General features: G+C 35.0%; 3 protein-coding genes across 3 annotated transcripts; 2 read left to right on the top strand and 1 right to left on the bottom strand.

Annotated features, from left to right (window-relative positions):
- Positions 1 to 1937: 1937 nt before the first annotated feature.
- On the bottom strand, positions 1938 to 2983 carry LOC140835654 (uncharacterized). The gene is made up of 2 exons (XM_073201054.1): positions 2718 to 2983; positions 1938 to 2622 (listed from the first exon to the last, which is right to left on the bottom strand). The coding sequence occupies exons 1-2, from the start codon at positions 2981 to 2983 to the stop codon at positions 1938 to 1940; spliced, it is 951 nt and encodes a 316-aa protein (XP_073057155.1).
- A 2550-nt stretch (positions 2984 to 5533) lies between these two features.
- On the top strand, positions 5534 to 8364 carry LOC140837088 (small ribosomal subunit protein uS2-like). The gene is made up of 5 exons (XM_073203097.1): positions 5534 to 5746; positions 6452 to 6714; positions 6827 to 7024; positions 7403 to 7607; positions 7993 to 8364. Exons 1-5 carry the CDS (start codon positions 5614 to 5616, stop codon positions 8073 to 8075), a joined length of 882 nt encoding a protein of 293 aa, XP_073059198.1. The 5' UTR covers positions 5534 to 5613; the 3' UTR covers positions 8076 to 8364.
- Positions 8365 to 11080: 2716 nt separating this feature from the next.
- On the top strand, positions 11081 to 16985 carry LOC140837092 (meiosis-specific protein ASY1). The gene is made up of 22 exons (XM_073203099.1): positions 11081 to 11138; positions 11225 to 11281; positions 12474 to 12570; positions 12655 to 12723; positions 12826 to 12918; positions 13200 to 13323; positions 13434 to 13503; positions 13608 to 13649; positions 13781 to 13909; positions 13990 to 14103; positions 14213 to 14255; positions 14344 to 14382; positions 14469 to 14593; positions 14731 to 14743; positions 14841 to 14914; positions 15013 to 15096; positions 15459 to 15609; positions 15683 to 15759; positions 15851 to 15908; positions 16009 to 16175; positions 16319 to 16453; positions 16561 to 16985. Exons 1-22 carry the CDS (start codon positions 11136 to 11138, stop codon positions 16612 to 16614), a joined length of 1818 nt encoding a protein of 605 aa, XP_073059200.1. The 5' UTR covers positions 11081 to 11135; the 3' UTR covers positions 16615 to 16985.
- The last annotated feature ends 636 nt before the right edge of the window (positions 16986 to 17621 follow it).

The raw sequence follows: 17621 nt of genomic DNA, 5'->3' as shown, positions 1-17621 counted from the left end.
GATCTCTCTTACTATATCATCCAAGATTTCTTCTTCGGGAGCTTTTGAATTTTCTTTCTCTTGTACCTTTCTTTTTCGAGGTACAATATCCTTTGAACCAATTGGTCGACCACGTTTCTGGCGTATTTTAGATTCATTTGCAGGTTGAATAATAGCTGGTCCTATGGGGACATCAATTTTGACAGGGGTATTCTCTGCATGTATATGTGACTTTGTCACATTCTTTGTATTAACAAAAGCATCGGGCAATTGATTTGCAATTCTTTGCAGGTGAATGATTCTTTCAACTTCTTGCTCACATTGATTATTTCGAGGATCATAATGAGATAGTGTTTTCTCATTCCAACAAATCTTTTGTTGTTCTTCGGGACACAACTTTATTTCCCCTAGATTTGGAAATTCCAATTCATCGAAGTGGCAATCTGCAAATCTCGCAGTAAACAAATCTCCTGTTAAAGGTTCCAAAAATCTAATAATAGATGGTGAATCATATCCCACATAAATCCCAAGTCTACGTTGTGGGCCCATTTTGGTTCGCTGTGTAGGTGGGAGAGGGACTTGTACTGCACAACCAAATACTCGAAGGTGAAAAACATCAGGCTCTCGACCATAAGCAAGTTGTAAGGGTGAGTATTGGTGATAATTAGTTGGCCTTATACGAATCAATGATGCAGCATGTAATATGGCATGTCCCCACACAGATGATGGAAGTTTGGTTCTCATCAATAATGGTCTAGCAATTAATTGCAAACGCTTAATGAATGACTCTGCTAAGCCATTTTGTGTATGGACATGAGCAACCGAATGCTCAACTGAAATCCCTATTGACATACAATAGTAATTAAATGTCTGCGATTTAAATTCAGCAGCATTATCAAGACGAATTGTCTTGATTGAGTGATCTGGGAATTGAGCTCGTAATTTAATAATTTGCGCAAGTAATCTAGCAAAAGCTATATTTCGAGTTGAAAGCAAACTAACATGTGACCATCTAGTAGACGCATCAATCAATACCATGAAGTATCGAAATGGTCCACATGGTGGGTGTATAGGCCCACAAATATCCCCATGAATTCTCTCCAAGAAGGTTGGGATTTCAACATCAATCTTTGTAGGGGAAGGTCTTATAATTAGTTTGCCTTGTGAACAAACTACACATGGATTATCATTGTGTAAAAGAATCTTCTGGTTCTTTAGAGGGTGTCCATGTGAGTTAATTATTATTCTGCGCATCATTGTTGCCCCAGGGTGACCAAGTCGATCATGCCATAATTTGAAGCTCTGTTGGTCAACAAACTTCTGGTTTGTGACAATGTTTGCTTCGACTGTTTTTATTGTTGTAAAATACATTCCAGAAGGGAGTGCGCATAATTTTTCTTTTATCTGCTTCTGGCCAGATATAATAGATGTTATGCAAAGGTATTCGAAATTATTTTCATTTAATGTTTCAATATGGTATCCATTTCGGCGGATGTCTTTAAAGCTAAGCAAATTTCTACTGGATTTGCTTGCATATAGGGCGTTTTCAATATATAGGCTTGTATTATTTGGTAAAATAATTTTTGCCTTTCCATAACCTTCAATAATTTTTGATGCACCCGATATTGTTGTAACATTATTTTCAGCTAATGTTAACTCCAAAAAATACCTTTTATTTTGAAGAATAGTATGTGTTGTACCACTATCCACTAAGCATTCATCCTGACATTTCATCGTTAATCTAAAATAAAAATATAATTCAATAAGCTAAATTCAATAAATAATGTGTAAAGTTTTCAAATGAAATATTTTATTGAATAATGAAAACATTTATTGAATAACAAAATAAACCTCCATGACAAATCCTAAACATGAACTGAACATCAAAATAAAAACGAGACCACGATAACCTAATAAACAATAGAAATTCAAAGTAGGAACAAGATCAATGAAAGTAATTACTTATTATTTTCTAACACACCACCACCAATCAAATTATCTATATTTCCATCTGGATTAGCAAAGAAATCAGAGACGTCCAAGTGAGTTATATCAATTGGATCATCATTGTCCACAAAATTTATCTCCATTTTTCCATTTTCCTTGATTGATTTTTGGTATAGATCCAAAAGATGTTTTGCCGTACGACAGGTACGAGACCAATGCCCTTCCATTCCACATCTATAACATTTTTCTTCATATACTTTGGAACTCTTCTCCTTTGCTTCTTCATTATTGGAATTCCACTGCTGGTGGCTTGTTTTATGTTTCTTTCCATTTTGTTGCTGATAGTATCTTCTTTGGCCACGCCCACGTCCACGTCCACGTCCACTTTCATTGTTATGATTTTGAGTGGAATTAGCATTCACTTCAGGAAATGCAATTTCATATTCTTCAGGAAATGTAGTTCCATTTGCTTCGGGAAATGGTGTGGATCCAGTTGGGCGCATTTGGTGATTTTTCATGAGCAGCTCATTGTTTTGTTTAGCAACTAGTAAGCATGAGATGAGTTCAGAGTACCTTTGAAATCCACGTTCACGATATTGCTGCTGCAGGAGCATGTTTGATGCATGAAAACTGGAGAATGTTTTTTCTAACATGTCTTGATCAGTGACTTTCTCTCCACAAAGTATCAGTGTGGAACTAGTCTTGAATAATGCAGAGTTATAGTCACTTACGGACTTAAAATCTTGTAACCGTAGGTGCATCCATTCATATCGGGCTCTTGGGAGAATTACAGTTCGTTGATGGATTCTTTTAGATTTTTCCAAAGCTCTCGTGGCTCTTTCACAGTGAGATATTCGACTTTCAACCCATCATTGAGGTGATGACGGAGAAAAATAAGTGCCTTTGCACGGTCCTGCTGGGACATTTCATTTCCTTCTTTTATTGTATCTCCTAAATTCATAGAGATAAGGTGGGCCTCGGCATCCAAAATCCATGATAAATAATTTTTTCCAGTCAAGTCAAGTGCTTCAAATTCAAGTTTGGTGATGTTCGCCATTGCAACTTAAAAAAAAAGAAAAAAATTATATAATTAGAATCATGACATAAATAGAGTAAAATTGCATTACTATTATTGAAAATAAATATTATAACAAATTATGCATGTTATTACTTTTACTATGCAATTTTGAAATTTTGTTATTCTATTTGTTAAACTAACATCGATGCAGGTGTACATTGAGATGTGCTCAATTAATAATTTATGTATCTATTAGAAATTGCACTAATTACAAATTGTAGCATTATAAACTAAAGAAAATAAAACTCTTTTACGCACAATTATTCTAAATACGTAAAACAAATATCACAGAATCCTGCCCAACTTCGTAAACAAGCCATATATTTCTTGAAAATGAAAAAAAAATCCAACACTTTGGACTTAAAGAAATTATAAGAAAATTTATGTCTTAAAAAAAAAAATTACTCCCACACCTAGAATTTCACACATCGCTGCTGCGGTTGTGAAGAATTTTTTTTTTTTTGGTCCAATTGATATCAAATATAGTATTGTGATTGACTCAAAAATTATCATAAAACTAGTAAATACTAGTATTCACACAATATTTTAGCGACTAGTTAAATCATCAAAATCCAAATAATATAAATCTTAAACAACAATACATTTATAATCAATATTCTTCAAGAATATTGTCGAAACATATGATAGTTATCTAAATTCTTCAGAAATATGATAACATTATATTTTATATCAATATTATTCATAGATATTGATAGATCTTTATGATTTTAGATCAAGATTCTTCGGGAATATTGATAAATCTTATTCATTAATATTTTATTCATAGATCTATCAATATCTTCAACATAAAGTCGTGTTGTGCTACTTCAGGAGCATCAACATAAAATTAAAAGTTGTGCTTCTTCAGGAGCATCAATATAAATCTATAATTTGTGCTACTTCGGGAGCATCAATATTAAATCTAAATATTGTGCTTCTTCAAGAGCATTCATACAAGAATAAGAATAAATTATTTATAAATTTTATCTTGAAGAGCACTCGTGCTGATAACGTGTTGTGAATAGTAGAGAATATAGAGAAGAGAGAATGATTTTGTGTACTTTATTCATCATTGAAGACCTCTATTTATAGAGTAGATTTACAGAACTTGAATAGATAACAATATCAATAATCATCTATAATATCTTTTCTATAACAAAAATTATATTTTAAATTGAATTTTTTTATGTTTAAGCTCATATTAATTTCGCTTAATCGTAAAAATCTTGAAGCTTCGCTCATGTTTTGATGCTCTTCGTACTTTCTAGAACTTTGATTTTTTTTTCTAATCGAGAGGTTGCGAAGACCATGAATTTCACGTACATGACTCGAAATTTCGAGTCACATGCATGTGGCATGTATGAATTTCGAAAATGCATGTACTAGAACAACGCTAAAGTTTGAAAATGAAGAAGCAAATTGAAGGCACAATGGACCAGTTTGTAACTGCCGGATTGACCACCATAATCAACCACTTAATGGCTGAATAATTAGCCAAATAATGGCTGAATAATGGCCATAAAAGAGGGTCTTAATGGCCATTATGAGGGACCCTTCACCTTGCCATTCTTCCCCTATGAATGGAGGACACAAGGCATGAAAAATAATCCACACCATCCTCTCCATATTCTTGAAATTCCTAGCTTTATTTTCGTCCAATGCTGCTGAAACTTTGTTCAAGTGCTACATATTTTCGAGCCAAAGTCCTGTCCAAGGTGTCATCCAATTTCGAGTTAAGGTTATATTCAAATATCCAATACCTTGCACTCACAGTTTTGTGGCTATTGTTTTGATTGACATTTAAAAATTTAAAATTCGTCCGGTATGTATATTATGATATGAAAGCATAAGAACGAAGAAGAATTGGATGATGAAGAACATAATTGTTTTGGGGCTGCCGATGAGATGAACTCGTTGCTCTTTTTAGTTTAGTTTATCTTTTATTCTGTTGCATTTGATAGACAATTTTGTTGTTCAATTTGATTTGAAGTTGTAAGAATAATGTAATTCTCTATTATGAATGAATGGACTGGTTTGTATTCTGAAACTGTACTTGTGAGGCTTGTTGTTTTCGAATGTAAAATTTGAGAACAATGACGATTAACTGAGCTTAATATTGAAGTGGTATCAGAGCCTCAAGCTTCGTAATATGATCGAGATATAAATATAAATTGAAAAAGGTGCCAAATTTGTTTCTGGAAAATATTTTATTTCGATATATTTTATTTTAAAAAAATTCACCAAATATTTTTTCGTAATCTATAAAAATAAAATTATTAACATAAAAATATTGAGCTCCATATATCTTCAAGCCTATTCTTGAACCATTTATACCTTTGTATACATGATTTAAAGATGGGCTATTTTAAGCCCGAAATGGTGAAATAGGATATGGAGCTCACAGAATTTTGTTATATTGGGCTTAAATAGCTCAAGTTAAAGCCCAATATGGGTATAGACCCAAACAAAAAGGGATCATTGGTATTAGGCCTTTATGATATTTTTTAGGGATTCTGAGAAAACAGGGATACATACGTAAAAATAAGATCGTCTTCTCCATCTACCAGCACCTTTGCATCGTTGGCGGAAAGGCGAGAAACTTGAAGTAAATGGCGGCTCCGGCTACGACCCTTTCGGAGAAGGAGGCCGACATACAGATGATGTTGGCAGCTGAAGTGCACCTCGGCACCAAAAATTGTGACTTTCAGATGGAGCGATATGTTTTCAAGCGCCGCAATGACGGTAAATATACACGCACCAATTTGTTGAGTGAATCTGATTTTTGAACTCTATTTTTATGAGAAATGGTGTTGCTTTGGTTGCTACAAGTGATATATGACTCTTAGTTTGTGCATTGATTTTCTCAACCCTATATTTGAAGCTTAAATATGCTGTTTTTAATTGTCTTTGTTAATGCTTTTTCTTCTTTTTTCACGCTTCTATAAGCATAATCGATAGTGATGATGCTACCCTTGCCTATGATATGTCTTAAATTTTGAATCTGAAGGCAGTGAAGCCCTAGATTTGGCTTAACCATATGTTGATGTTGATTCATGCATTCGAGACAGTAATCATGATAAATTTGGAACAAGTAAACGACAAAAAAATGCGTAAATTTTACTCATCTTGGAATGACAGAATGAGCATGATCGAAATGAAAAAAGGTTGTTATATTCTCTCTTTTTGTTCTAATCAGCTGGAATTAAGTGTGTAGATTATAGTCCAGGAGGAGTCACGGGCCAATTTGCTTCATTTTTGTTTCATTAGCAGCATTTTACTTCTTATTTGGTTGTAAAGTACGTTGTGGGGAAACAATCACTGACTGAATACTATTCAGTTAATAGTTTCTACTTTATGTTTATGTGTACAAAGTTTTTAAGTGTGCTACCGTTGCTTGGTTGTTGGTTCTTCTGGTTTTGAATTTGCCTTATTTTTTAAAATTTTCAGGAATCTATATCATTAACATTGGGAAAACATGGGAGAAGCTTCAGTTGGCTGCAAGGGTTATTGTTGCTATTGAGAATCCTCAGGACATAATCGTTCAGTCTGCCAGACCATATGGTCAAAGAGCTGTCTTGAAGTTTGCGCAATATACTGGAGCTCATGCGATTGCTGGTCGCCACACGCCTGGTACATTCACCAATCAACTTCAAACATCATTCAGCGAACCAAGACTTCTCATTCTAACAGACCCAAGAACTGATCACCAGGTCTCTCATTTTGAGCAAATAGATGGTGTATTGCTTTATTGGTTCTCATATCGTTAAATCGAGGGGGTTGTAAAATTCTGTCGCGGTTTTGATACTTTATCTACTTTTGCAGCCTATTAAAGAAGCTGCTCTTTATAACATCCCAACCATTGCTTTCTGTGACACTGATTCCCCAATGCGCCATGTTGATATTGGTATCCCTGCCAATAACAAGGGGAAGCACAGCATAGGTTGTCTTTTCTGGCTCTTGGCCAGGATGGTTCTGCAGATGCGTGGTGTCGTTGCTCCTGGTCACAAGTGGGATGTCATGGTGAGATGATTTTCTTCAATTTTTTTCATATAGCAATTTTCTTCATGGGCAAATGCTGCACTTGCATAAGCATTATTTATGGACTACATGTCTTATTTTACAATTGATTTCATGAAACATTTGTGGTTTTCTGTAGCAGATTTGAAGTTATCGTCAAAGTAGTTTGATTATGTGTTTTGTTTACTTGCACGGTGGCTGTAGTTTCTTTTTCCGACATTTAAGCGTTGAAGCTTTTTGTTTATGAGTTTTGAGTGACTTTATAGTGTCTGGTTGATTCCTACAGTCATAAACTCGTGCATGAAATTAAAGGTGGCGAAGGATATTTGTTCGATTTATTATCGCATGCCATCTCATTTTTAATTTTATTTTTGCTCGCAGGTTGATCTATTTTTCTACAGGGAGCCTGAGGAGTCTAAGGAACAACAAGAAGAGGAAGTCCCCGCACTCCCTGATTATACTGATTATTCTGCTGCTGCTGCACTGGCCCCAGATTGGTCCACTGGCCAGATACCAGATGCTCAATGGGCTCCTGACATGGGTGCTGCTGTACCACCTGTTGCTAGTGGATGGACTGGTGATGGGGGTTAGTGTTTTTTTCTTAATTATAGAAGTGGTGATATCTCGCCAGTCTAGTTTCATACTTAATTTTGGTTTGTTCCAATTGATAACTTGAAATGCAACTTTCCCTGAAAAGATTTAATTTATGGCTTATGTTGGAGCGTTGGAGACAGAACTTGCTAGTCCTCAACATTGCATCAGAGCAATGAAAAACAATAGCACCCGGCATATTTTTTATACTGTTGATTGGACCCGATCGCCCACATATGGTTAATTAATCAGCTTCAGGAAATCAAGTTCTCTCTTGTGCTGAGATGAATCAGTCATCCGCTCCCCCACCAAAATTTAGGTCTTGTTTGTTTTTTATTAATCAAAACCATATTTATTTGAAAAGCTATTTGTATGTGTAGGTGCGGATGGATGGGACGTAGCTGCTTCCCCAGCAATGCAACCTCCTGCTGTTGATGTTGTAGCCCCAAGTGGCTGGGAATAGAAGAAAGACTTTGGCTGAAATGAACTTGTTTTAATTGGTGCTTTCCTTTTTCCATTCAATAGATGATTTCCCATGTTCTTGTGATCTCATTGCTGTTGGAATTTTGTAGCAAATATTTGTGAAGAACTATTACTACAAGTTTGATAGTTTTAATTTAGTCAAAAATGCCTCTTTGAATCCGACTGTAAAATAGATATTGTCTTGGGAGGGCTTAACATAGAAACGAGTAAGATCCTCCGTGTGCTAGAGAATTGAATTTGAGTGCTTAATACACACTTTATATTCGAAATTTTGTTAGTTTAGAGTGTGAAGCAGAGGAAGAGAAGATGACATCTGAAGGTAAACAAGAATTACTAAACTCGGAATTTTATAGTGGCGCCGAGTTTCCTAGCTAATTGGTGTGCACAAGTGTGAGCTGTGTATCAATTCTCATACATCTCGTGTGATGACATCTCTCATTTGTTGAATATGATTCTGCCAATCATTAGACTTTTTACGCAAAAGTGGTTTCTAAAAACCCCGCATTTTTCGTGTTTTCGAGAAGCTCGTTATTTCGTTCGTGGTGTTATATAGAACCCAAGGCATGTAAAGCATGCCAGTACTTAGTGGTGAAATGGTTTCTAGCCCAGTGTACCGGTGGAATTTTCTCGAGTCATTAACATGTTATCTCTCGGCTAACATTCACTTTAGGATCCACCAGTGCAACTTTGTTCATATGTTCCTCAAACTCATTTTTGTTTGTTGTAGCTGCCTCCAAAACAAGTCTTTAAAATCCAAACTTTTGATTTTTTTTTTAAAAAATTGATACATGTCTAAAGCAATGTATATGCTCAAAATCAGGAGCAAGTTCTTTAAATGCTTTCATTAGTCTTTTATGTAAGTAGGGATGTAAACGAACCAAACCGTTTGTGAGCTATTCGAAGCTTGATTCGATAAAAGCTCGTTTGAGCTCGTTTAATGATGTTCGTTAAGATAAACAAACCAAACTTAAGCTTTACAGTATTCGATTCGTTAGCTCGTGAACATGTTCGTTGGTAAGTAATGAGTAATCTTTTAGATGAAAAAATAATAGTTTTTGATATTTGATTTATTGATTTTGCATATTATTTATGAAATATATAGAAAAATCTATTAAAATTATTTATTATAATAAATTTATAAATTTTAATAAGAATAATATATTTTTCTTTAAATATATAATTTAGTTTTTAATTAATTTAAATGTATAATTCATATTTATTAAACTTGTTTAGGTTCGATAAAGGTTTGAATAAGCTCGTGAGCCATGTATATATTCGTTAAATAAAGCTCGACTCGTCTCGGTTCGGCTCGGCTCGGCTCGGCTCGGTTATAAACGAACCAAGCTCAAACATTCAAGAATTCGGCTTAGCTCGACTCGATTACATCCTTATTTGTGTCTATATGATATAAAAGTCCATTTATCTTCTCTCATTCATCAAGATAACCTATAGGACTGGAATTAACAAATGTTTCAACAGATGTAATGTTTCCTAATTGGTCTAACATGATTTTAGGGTCTACCATTCTCTTCTATACAAATCGTTACCAAGTCTGAATCCTGATACAATGCATACATGTTTGCCATATCTGCATCTCTATGAATATTTATCAGACCATGTTCAATCACTAAACCAGGAATTGTGTAAAAGAAATTGATATTAAATTTATTTCCACGACACAGATTGTACATATCATATAAATCTTAAAATTAAACTTCGAAGTTTACATTCTCAAACTCGTATTTCTTACTTCCAACATAGATTATTTTCTGATACGAATTCGTAACCTCCATACCATATAACAAAATTCATCGACAAATCCATACCATGAAAGTGAAATAGAACATGAAGATATGTCGGATTTGGGAACACCACTAAAGATTTGTGTACGATACCACAGTGGTGATTGAATTGAGGATTAGGGTTTTCTTCCAAATCTCCTCCGCCACTTTCGGGAACAATGTTGTAAAAAAAAATGTGTATTTTGTCTACTAAAAAGTATGAGGGTAAAAAAGCCTTTACAAAATTCCAAAATGATTAAAAACTCAGCAAAAATCGATTGGGACACGTGAGCTACATTATAATGACACAGGGTGTGTTTAGCTGTTTACTCGACCCTACTTCTGCTGGCAGTGCCCGCAAAGGTCGATCCAACGGCTCGGATTTTTCCGAGTCAATTTTTTTTTTTACATGGAGGTGGGCCCGGATCACTCATGTGGAGTGATCCGGGCCGTTCATTGCCCGTGCAGTGAAACAATCCATGTTTAGCCTATTTAATTTACACAGAGTTCCATCATTTTTACAAGTTTCACTGGAGGTAAAAAAAAAACATTATGATCATTTTTGGAGGGGGATTGGGCTTCAACTCCAGTCCCAGAAAAACCATTGAAGAAATAAATGTGAACGATTAGTTTTGGCCTTGTCGGATGATAAGGTCAAATTCCCGAGCTTCATCTGTGCCACCTAACAATAAAACTGATGGGGAAAGGCAATAGCAACGGGTTCTTCAATGAAGATCGTTGCCAAAATTGTAACAATTTTCACAAAAATCGTCTTTGGAATCAATGACGATACAATTAGGACGTTTTTCAAACTCATCGTTAATCGATTTTAACAATAGATTTGACCGTTACAAATTCGATTTTTTTTTTGTATTTTTAAATCAGTAAACTAAGTTTATATTATTTAAAATAAGATGAGCAAATACATTGGATATACCTAGGTGAAATTATAATCATCAATGATCAACTACCCTTGGACACTCGTGCAACTATATTTCCCTAGCCGAGCTTCTAGTTAATCCGAATAAAAAATTCAGGACCAAAAATACCCCTACTTTAAAGTAAAATTACGGGCTCTATCACGCACACAAGTTTCTCATGCTCCTTTAACCACGGTTACCAATGCAACTCTGGTAATTTTCTCTCTAACCAGGGTTTAGCTCTCAATTATATATATATATACTCGTCGACTTCTCTCGTGTCCCGCCATTTCATTTCCTTCCAAATTCTAACTCATTTCTCTCAGATTGCTCGAAACAATGGTGAGCTGAGACCTTTCTCTATCGAGTAAACTCATCCAAATTTCCTCCTTATTTTCCATTTCTAACATTTTCTCCTCGAATTTCAGGTGGTTGCACAGAAAGTGAAGGAATCAGAGATCACTGAGCAGGACTCGCTTCTTCTCGTAATCACTTTTCTCAGATTTTTGTTTTATCGTCATTTTATATCTTCTTCTGTAGATTTAGCCAGTGATTATTTGAATCTTAGTTAACCAGGTTTCAATCGATGTTTGGTGTTTATTTTTATTTTTTTTTGTATTTTGCTGTGATCGCGGTGTATTTGTCCGGTTTTATGCAAAATTTGCCTCTGTGTTCGACATTTTGTGACTCTGTTTGATTTTGATCGCGTTTTTGTTCTATTTTTATGCACCTTTGTGTATACGTTTTGTTACTCTACGATTGGTTATGGTGTTATTCAAGCTGTGGATCTACTGTTTTAGTGCATTGAAAATTTACATGAACTGCTGTTTTGATATGTAAATTGCTGTCATGCTTTTGGAATCATGCTTGAGTGTATTAAACGAGTTTTCGAAGACTGTGAAGGCTGTCTGTTGTGTTGGTCGAGCTAGTGAAATTTTGCTTCGGTTTGATTGATCTGTAATAGTATAATGCCATTGATGTGTGAAATTTTTTTAATCAATCACGTGAGATCCGAATCAGAAAATGTCAGAAAGTACGTCAATAATTCGAAGCTGTTGTCATACTGACTTAAAAATTCAGTGAGGTAGGAGTGATATGCATTTGGTGCTTCATATTTTGAAGAATCTAAGCTTTTGGTCATTTATTGTTACGCATATTATATATGAAAATTATTCAGAAATTGATTGTACTATTCAGATTTCATGTGTAGATAACCTCTGAAGATTTTCCAATTAGTTCGTGTGTTCTCTATTAGCTTAAGTTATACACAAAAATATTTAGAGACTCGAGTTTTTTTCATCTGAACTACAATGTATTTCGTCAACCATGATTGCAATTGCTTGGTGTCAAAAGATTTGAGTTGAGAAAACATCCCGGTTTGACAACAACCCAAGCCTGTCTAGTTGAGGAAATAGGAGGATTAATATCAGAAAACACAGCAGTAACCTTACAGATCTATATTTTTGTTACCAGCCAATAGCTGCCTTTGATGTAGCTAATTGTGATGATGTTGACCTTCTCTTTGTTTTGAATCATTACATCATAGAACATGTGCATCAGTTGGACTTTTGTGTTGTTTCTATGTTAGTAACAGAATTTTTTTTCCCATTTCCTTGTAATTCCACATGTTACAACATTATTAAAAATCATTACGAAAATGCTTTTTAATTTGAACAGACAAGGAATCTGTTACGCATTGCTATATTTAACATCAGTTACATCAGAGGTCTTTTCCCCGAGAAATATTTTAATGATAAGTCTGTTCCGGCCTTGGGTGAGTCTACTACACTCCTTGTGCATTCTGCCGCAGTTTTAATCAGTTGATGATTTGAATTCATTTATCTTCACACTGCAACAGACATGAAGATTAAAAAACTTATGCCTATGGATGCTGAATCACGCAGACTCATTGATTGGATGGAGAAAGGTACGTTAAACAATCCACAAATGCTATAGAGTTTTCGCAATAAATAATTATTGCCCCAACCTCTTCAGCTCATCCATCTTCTGTATTTTCTTTTCTTGATAGGTGTTTATGATGCGTTACAGAAAAAGTATTTGAAAACACTCTTGTTCTGTGTATGTGAGACAGTGGATGGCCCAATGATCGAGGAATATTCATGTAGGTCCTTTTATGTCTTGCAAAACATATGAGATAGAGAATAATTCTAGAATAAGATCATCTGAGAAATCATAATTTGTTATTGAACGTTTAACAATTGTTCGTCTTCAGGGTGTATTTGATTTGTCAATATTGTTATCTCCAAAACATAAAATAGTTTTAAGCTAATGCTGATGCTTGAACTTCTTTTTCTGGTTTATCGATTTCCAATGTACATGTGACCAGTTATTCGACATCATTTTTTCATTTATGCAGATATTAACAAAGTACCTTTCTTGCAGTTGCATTCAGTTACTCTAATTCTGATAGCCAAGAGGTCTCAATGAACATCAATCGTAGTGGGACCAAAAAGGGAGGGTCATTCAAGTGTAACTCCACAACAGAGATAACTCCTAGTCAGATGAGGTATTTAAATCATTGTAAATTCTGAAAATCATCCATTTTCTGCAATCTTATTCTGGTTGAGTCTATAATGAAAATAATGCGTAAATTTATGAGACAAATGCTACTTTCAGGAGTTCTGCATGTAAAATGGTTCGCACATTGATTCAACTAATGAGAACTCTGGATAAGATGCCTGAAGAGGTCCTATTTCTGGAGACCTACACTGGCATTGACCTTTTAAATTCACTTCACTACCGATGTGGGAAACTTTTATAAAGCTAATTTTATGCATTTCATTCTTTCAGCGAACTGTATTGATGAAGCTACTATATTATGACGATGTTACGGTAGGACTTTTTATTTATAAACTATGGGGAGTTTTATCTCTTGTTGCGAACATGTGGAATTGTTTAATGCCGTCATATCCTTATCCCAACTATGACGTTTAAAAATTTACCCCTTGTACTTGATATTTCAGCCTTCGGACTATGAGCCCCCATTTTTCAGAGGCAGCACGGAAGAGGAAGCTCATAATCCATGGACTAGAAATCCCTTGAGGATGGAAGTTGGCAGGGTCAACAGTAAACATCTAGTACTAGCTCTGAAGGTATGAAATCTCAACAACATAGTATGATTTCATGTTGTTTTAGAGATCTTATAATATTCCTATACTCGTTGACTCAACAGGTTAAAAGTGTGCTTGATCCTTGTGAAGATGAAAATAATGACAATCCCCATGATGAGGTAAGCTTGGGAGTTGATTCTACCCAAAAAGTTGAAGATAGTGAATCTGAGAATGAGGTATTAATTAAATTCATTTTCTCCTTCTATTATTAAGTTACTGGTGCTTGGAAACTAAACCCTTTTTTTTTCACCACTCAAAAACTTGTTATTCTACTTGTTTCTTCAGATCAGTGATTCAGATGATGATCGATACATTGTTGCACCTATAGGTAAATTTACCTCTACATTTACAATCTTGTCGGTTTATATTTATCGTACTCTCGGTGTAACCAGATATCTACGACATTTTGTTGATAGGAAAACAACAATGTCAAGAAAATGGTGCAAGTGATGAAGGTTCTATACAAATTGCCAGAAGAAATTAAAATGAACTTCCATGTCATTCAAGTTTAGATAGAATATTGATGCTGCTTTCTATTCAGATAATACTCAGGATCCATCAGAAGATGAAAAACAATTTGGAAGGGTGAAGTACTGGATAATCTCACACCACCTTGAAACTGTTGAGCTCACTGATGTTCTCTCATATTTTCCAGATATCTCTGTGGTGAGGATATTTTTTATGATTCAATGACGTCATGGAGATGAAAATAGTTCTTTCTATACTTAAATGGAGTTTCTGTTTGTTGAGGCCATCCAAGTTGTACTTGTTTGTATACCTGACCAATGTTTCAATGTTTGCAGATCTTGATTGAAGGTACATATCGAGGATCCTCTCACTTTATAACTGATAACAGAGTTCTAGTCCTGTAAGTTTTGCCGTTGAGCAATGCTAAATCTTCCTTCTGGTCCAGAAATTATGGAGAGGCTGGTGAATGAAGGTATTGTATTAAAAGCTGGAGCAGAAAGTTACTTCATCAATAAGAAGGTCAGGTTTTTTTCTTTCATTTTTCCCTCTTTGCCTTGGCTCATATCCTGAAACTGTCATATAATGTTCTAACCTTGTGAATTATATCCGAATATTAGAAACTTGAGTACGAGTTTGATGCTGTGAAAGAGGAAGATGGTGGCAAAGCTAGTAATATGGGTTTAGATCACATGTATATGAAGGTGAAATTTTCTCCACTTTTATTACTTGTATGGTTCCGGGCTCTCATATCTAAAAGAAATGACTCCTCCAACTTATCTGTAAAATAATGTGGCGTTCCTCTACCATACCTGTCAAGTTCTTATACTTGAGAACTGATAATTGTAAAAGTATCAATAGTTTTACTTTTTCATGACTTGAACGACTAAAAGATTTGAACTTTCACACTTCATAAATATCAAACACCTTTGTCTTGAACTCAAGGGGAGGACTATGTATCCATTGTAATTATTTGTAAAACAAATTAGTGATGCACGTGATATCCTGCAATTCATGTTCATCTGTAATTTCATGATCAGTGAATGAACTGTGGCTTTTGTCTCAGGCTTTGTATCATGCTCTTCCAATGAACTATGTAAGTATCTCAAAGCTTCAGAATAAACTTGAGGGTGAAGCCAACCAGGCTACAGTTCGCAAGCTTATTGACAAAATGATCCAAGATGGCTTTGTTGAAGTTAGTGGCAACCGCAGACTAGGTAAACGTATTATTTCCATGGCATTTTCTAACCAAAGAAAGACATTTCAATTAACACGTCATTTATGTCATAGGAAAACGTGTGATCCATTCCGATCTTACTAAAAAAAAGTTAAACGAAGTAAAGAAGATCTTAGACTCAGATGCTATGGTAAATATCATAAAACTCAATTTCCTTCCATATCTCAAAATATCATTAGATTGTCTGCGTTGCTGCCATTTTTATGCATCAACTTGTTCAGGATGTGGATTTGAAGGAGCCATTTAACAAGTCCAATCACCCAGAGGCTGAGACTATTGGTGCTCAATCCTATTTTCTTAGCTAATTCCCGAACATATATTGATGCCTTAATTACATCGATGCAGTGGATACTAAACAGAAATCTGTGTCGGCTATTAGGTAACAATCACAATGACTTGTCCACCTGTGGTGGCCTCCACTCGATTGGATCAGATGTCACACGCACCCGGGGCAGATCTGATGCACACCAGAATGGCTTGATTAGGACTGAATCAGGTGCAACTAGGCGAAGGGAACGTGTACATACTCCTACAAGCAGGATTGAGGTAAGTTGATTGTTTTCCAACATCAATTCCACTTACAGAACAGATAATTTCTGCTGTTAACAATAATTTTTTTAAAAAAACATCAATCACCCTATTGAAATATTAGTAGCTCAATTTAGAGTTCTTGATATGGTTGGTTACAGCCTGCTGCTTCTAGAGAGAGCTTTGTGCCTGGGGCTGAAGATGGCAGAGCCAATGAAAAAACTAACCACTGTGACGAGATGGACATTTTTGTAAGCAAGTCAACTCAGGACAAGCGTTTCAGGAAAGCAAGCACTGTATGCTCCAAACTAATTCTATTCTTTGAATGCAATTAGAAGCTCTTCTCGTACAATGATTAAATTCTTAATCTCCTTGTTAATTTAGCATATCTCAACAATTTTAGGTCAAGGAGCCCATCCTCCAGCACGCAAAGCGCCAGAAATCTCAAGCTGCGTAAAGCTCGTCAAGTTAGAAGAACCAAGTGGATGGACATCAACTTTTCCAGTCATTTTGTGGTTTTTACATTAGGAACCTCTCTTCTTCAATTACTTGTCTTTATAACAATCGTTAGATATCTAAAATCTGCGGCGGTATATTCTTATATGTGCTGTCAATGAAGTACGTACACGGTACATCTAAACTATATGCTGTTCCTAGACTACTGTAAGTCTGCTGCCTTCTAAGAAATATCTTGTCTCAAACCTCGCTGTCAAGCTTTTGTTTCGGAGCTATTCGTACAGTTTAATGAGTTTATAAGTTCCGTGTCGGCAAATTTCAGTATGGATCTGAAAAGGGATAATCATCTTGTGATGTTATTTGACCTCTCCGTTACGGCTTTTCTTCAGTTACTTCATGCAGATGTTCGTTTTCCAAAAGTTTTCCAAAACTAGTACAATTAGGTTCGTTTGAGTGGCAACATTAACTTACGATGAAAGCTCAAATCTGCAGGTATGAATAACAGATAGATTAGATATGAAATGCTTTCACGCTGTTTGTATAAAAAAAATTCAAATTTATCTTTCCTCTATCTGTTGGTCGAATGTATATAGGTCATATATTATTCCAAACATAAATAAAAAATTATTGAAAAATCAAATTTTACAAAAAACAATTTCATATTACCCTTGAGTGTTTTAATAGGAAATAAAAAATTGTTGAAGATGAATAATATATTTAAAAGTAGGGATAAATTGGTACAAAATATATAAACTAATATAAACATTGCACTGTATATTTGAGATGAAAAAAATTCATAATATGAGAGAAATGGTCTTGCTTACCATCTCTAAGAAAGTTCCTGTTTAGAGGTCACAAGGAATATTGTGGTGCAAATGCAATCCAAAAAAAAAAAGTAAAAGGAGAAGCCACGGATACGGGCTTGAAGAAAGTTCAAATTTAATTCTGGGGAGAATTGATAGATGAAATTTTTAATCATTATGGCGCGCAATAGACGACAAAGAAGTA

Source organism: Primulina eburnea, chromosome 7, assembly GCF_022965805.1.
Source record: "Primulina eburnea isolate SZY01 chromosome 7, ASM2296580v1, whole genome shotgun sequence".
Lineage (NCBI taxonomy): Eukaryota > Viridiplantae > Streptophyta > Magnoliopsida > Lamiales > Gesneriaceae > Primulina > Primulina eburnea.
Note: the sequence above shows the minus strand (reverse complement) of the source record. Positions and strands in the feature narration are given on the sequence as shown.